Source organism: Austrofundulus limnaeus, unplaced genomic scaffold (assembly GCF_001266775.1).
Source record: "Austrofundulus limnaeus strain Quisiro unplaced genomic scaffold, Austrofundulus_limnaeus-1.0 Scaffold567, whole genome shotgun sequence".
NCBI lineage: Eukaryota > Metazoa > Chordata > Actinopteri > Cyprinodontiformes > Rivulidae > Austrofundulus > Austrofundulus limnaeus.
Genome location: NW_013952969.1, coordinates 221,487 through 224,137, shown reverse-complemented (window position 1 = coordinate 224,137; position 2,651 = coordinate 221,487). Strand labels below are relative to the sequence as shown.

Genomic DNA, 2,651 nt, shown 5'->3' with positions numbered 1-2,651 from the left:
AACAAATTGTATCCAAACAACAGAACTCATTTCTTCTTGACTTCTGCGTAGAGATCTTCAGGACCTGCAACAGTCTTCGTTGAGGGCTTTGCAGACACGTTAACTTGTGCGTAGAGATCTTCAGGACCGGCAGCGGTCTTCAGTGAGGGCTTTGCAGACACRTTAACTTGGGCGTAGAYGGTATCCTGTTCAGGTGTGGTGCTGGARCGCGAGTTAGACGCTTGATTAGAGAATTTAAATTCTCCGTAATGGATTTCTTCCTCTTCTTTTTCTTCTGCGGACCTCTGAACTCSTTCTTCTTTGCTGGTTTGATCCTGTAAACAAACAGGAAGCTTACGTAAAAAAACAGAAGTGAAATAAGTATTTTTCTCTTTTTTTTCAGATTTCCTGTTTCTTCACACTTCAGGTCATGAAGAAACATTTCATAAGCTGTAATCTTACTGCGTTTAGTACTTTCTCACCTGTGGCTGTTGCACAGAWGGATTTCTGTTCTTTGCTCGTCTCAAACACATGATAGTTCTGTAAAATACAACAAAAACACCTCAATTTAAATATGTTTATGTTCCAGCCCCGAAGACTCCAAAAAAAAAAAAAAATAAAGAAAACGTGGTAACAATGCATAATTCAGCCAGGTACTTATAGAGTATGTTCATAATACTCATATACGTACCTGCTACCAGCTAAATTGCATCTGATACCTACAAGTCACTTATCTGGTCTATACCTGTTACTTAGGTGTGTATTCAATATGTACCAGGTGTATATCTAGTAGGTAGTCTGTAGGTAGCAGGTAGGTATGTAACTAATAAGTACTAGGTATTTACTCAATAAGTACCAGGTGCATATCTGGTAGATAGCCTGCAAGTACCAGATACGGTATGTACCCAATAAATCTGAGGTGTGTACCCAATAATTACCAGATGAATATCTGGTAGGCCTGTAAGTACCTGGTACTTACACAATAAGTAGAATATACGTATCTAACAAATAATAGTTACCAGTACCACGTGCACATCTCATAGATAGCCTGTAAGAACCAGATATATACCCAAAAATTACAATGTGTGTACCTAATAGGTACTATGTACCAGTACCCTGTGCATAACTGATAAGTAGTCTCTAAGTACCAGGTATGTACCCAATAAATACTAGGTGTGCACCAAATAAGTACCAGGTGCAAATCTAGTAGGTAATATATATACGTATGTACTCAATAAGTAGAGGTTATGTACCTAAAAAGTACTAAATATGCACCCAATATGTAACAGGCATGCATCTGGTAGGTAGCTTGTAGGYAGCATGTAGGTATGTACCCAATAAGTGCTAGGTAATTACTCAGTAAGTACCAGATGTGAATTTGGTAGGTAGTCTGTAAGTATCAGGTATGTACCCAATAATTATTAGGTGTGTACCCAATAAGTACAAATCTGGTAGGCAGTGTGTATATATCAGGTATGTACCCAATAAGTAGAAGGTATGTACTGAATAAGTACTAGGTGTATACACAGTTAATACTAGATACCAGTGCCACAKGCAAATCTGGTAGGTAGTCAGTAAGTACAAGTTGAAACCTGGTAAAAACCAGGTTCATACCTGATTAGAACTAGGTAAATACCCAGTAAATATGTACCTATTCAGTAATGAGTACATACACAATAAGTACCTTTTAGACTTACTTGTTAGGCACTCTATAAGTACCAGTTATGTAAGTATCTTGTACATACAAGTTATGTATTATCCTGGAAGGTGCTCTGTAATTACAAGGTTTGTACCCATTAAGTACCAGGTAAGCACCYAATAAAGACCACATAGGTACATACATGTAAATACCCTGTTTGTAGATGGTAAGAACCTGATATGTACCTTCTAAATAACAGGTATGTGTCTAAAAATTAACAAACATATACCCCATAGGTATTATTTGGTAATAGCTATCTAGAAGTGCCAGGCTGTGTTTGGTACCAAAACTTTTTCAGATATTTTACTACCATACAGATACTATTAGAAGTTACTATTATACTCACAAAATAAGCACAATCAGCAAAATTATTGCACTTATTCCTCCAATAATCAGTGGCAAGGGTAGAGATGTATGTGATTTATTCGGTGGACCTCAAAAACAAAAAAATAAATGAAAAATCTTTAATCACAAAATAAATGAAGGAGTTGGTGAAAACTGTCCAGATGATTTGAGGTTTATTGATCAGATTAAGTGAAGGAAAATATTTACCTTTAACAATGACACGGATCACAGGTGATGTCTGGTTACCCAGATTATTTGTAGCCACACAGTAAAACTCTCCTCTCTCAGTGGCGTTGAATCTGTAAACCTGTACCTCAGAAACATTAGTAAATCCACCTGTGGTGTTCCTGAACCAGGTGAAGGTTCTGACAGGAGGCTTGGCTCTGCTGGAGCAGCTCAGCTCCACCCAGCTACCTGCTGACACCAAACCTGATGGACTGATGGATGCTGAGGTGTTTTTAGGAGCATCTGAGGAAAACGGGACACATGAAGTTTATTGATCAGAAACAGCTGAAGCACCACGAGCCGACAGGATCACTTACAGGAAACACTGAGAGTCAGATTAGTTTCTGCTGTCTTGTTACGTTTCCCTCCATCCACAGGATATCTGACAGAACATGTGATGTTG

At 38.2% G+C, this 2,651-nt stretch overlaps 1 protein-coding gene across 1 annotated transcript in view; it reads right to left on the bottom strand.

Moving 5' to 3' along the window:
* Positions 1 to 2,651, bottom strand: part of LOC106530845 (sialic acid-binding Ig-like lectin 7) — a gene marked incomplete in the record, with an annotated part of 6,027 nt that continues 3,376 nt past the window's right edge. The window contains 5 exon segments of the mRNA XM_014026555.1: positions 1 to 314; positions 462 to 519; positions 2,025 to 2,112; positions 2,231 to 2,491; positions 2,566 to 2,646. Of these exon segments, the coding sequence (XP_013882009.1) occupies positions 27 to 314; positions 462 to 519; positions 2,025 to 2,112; positions 2,231 to 2,491; positions 2,566 to 2,646 (776 nt within the window).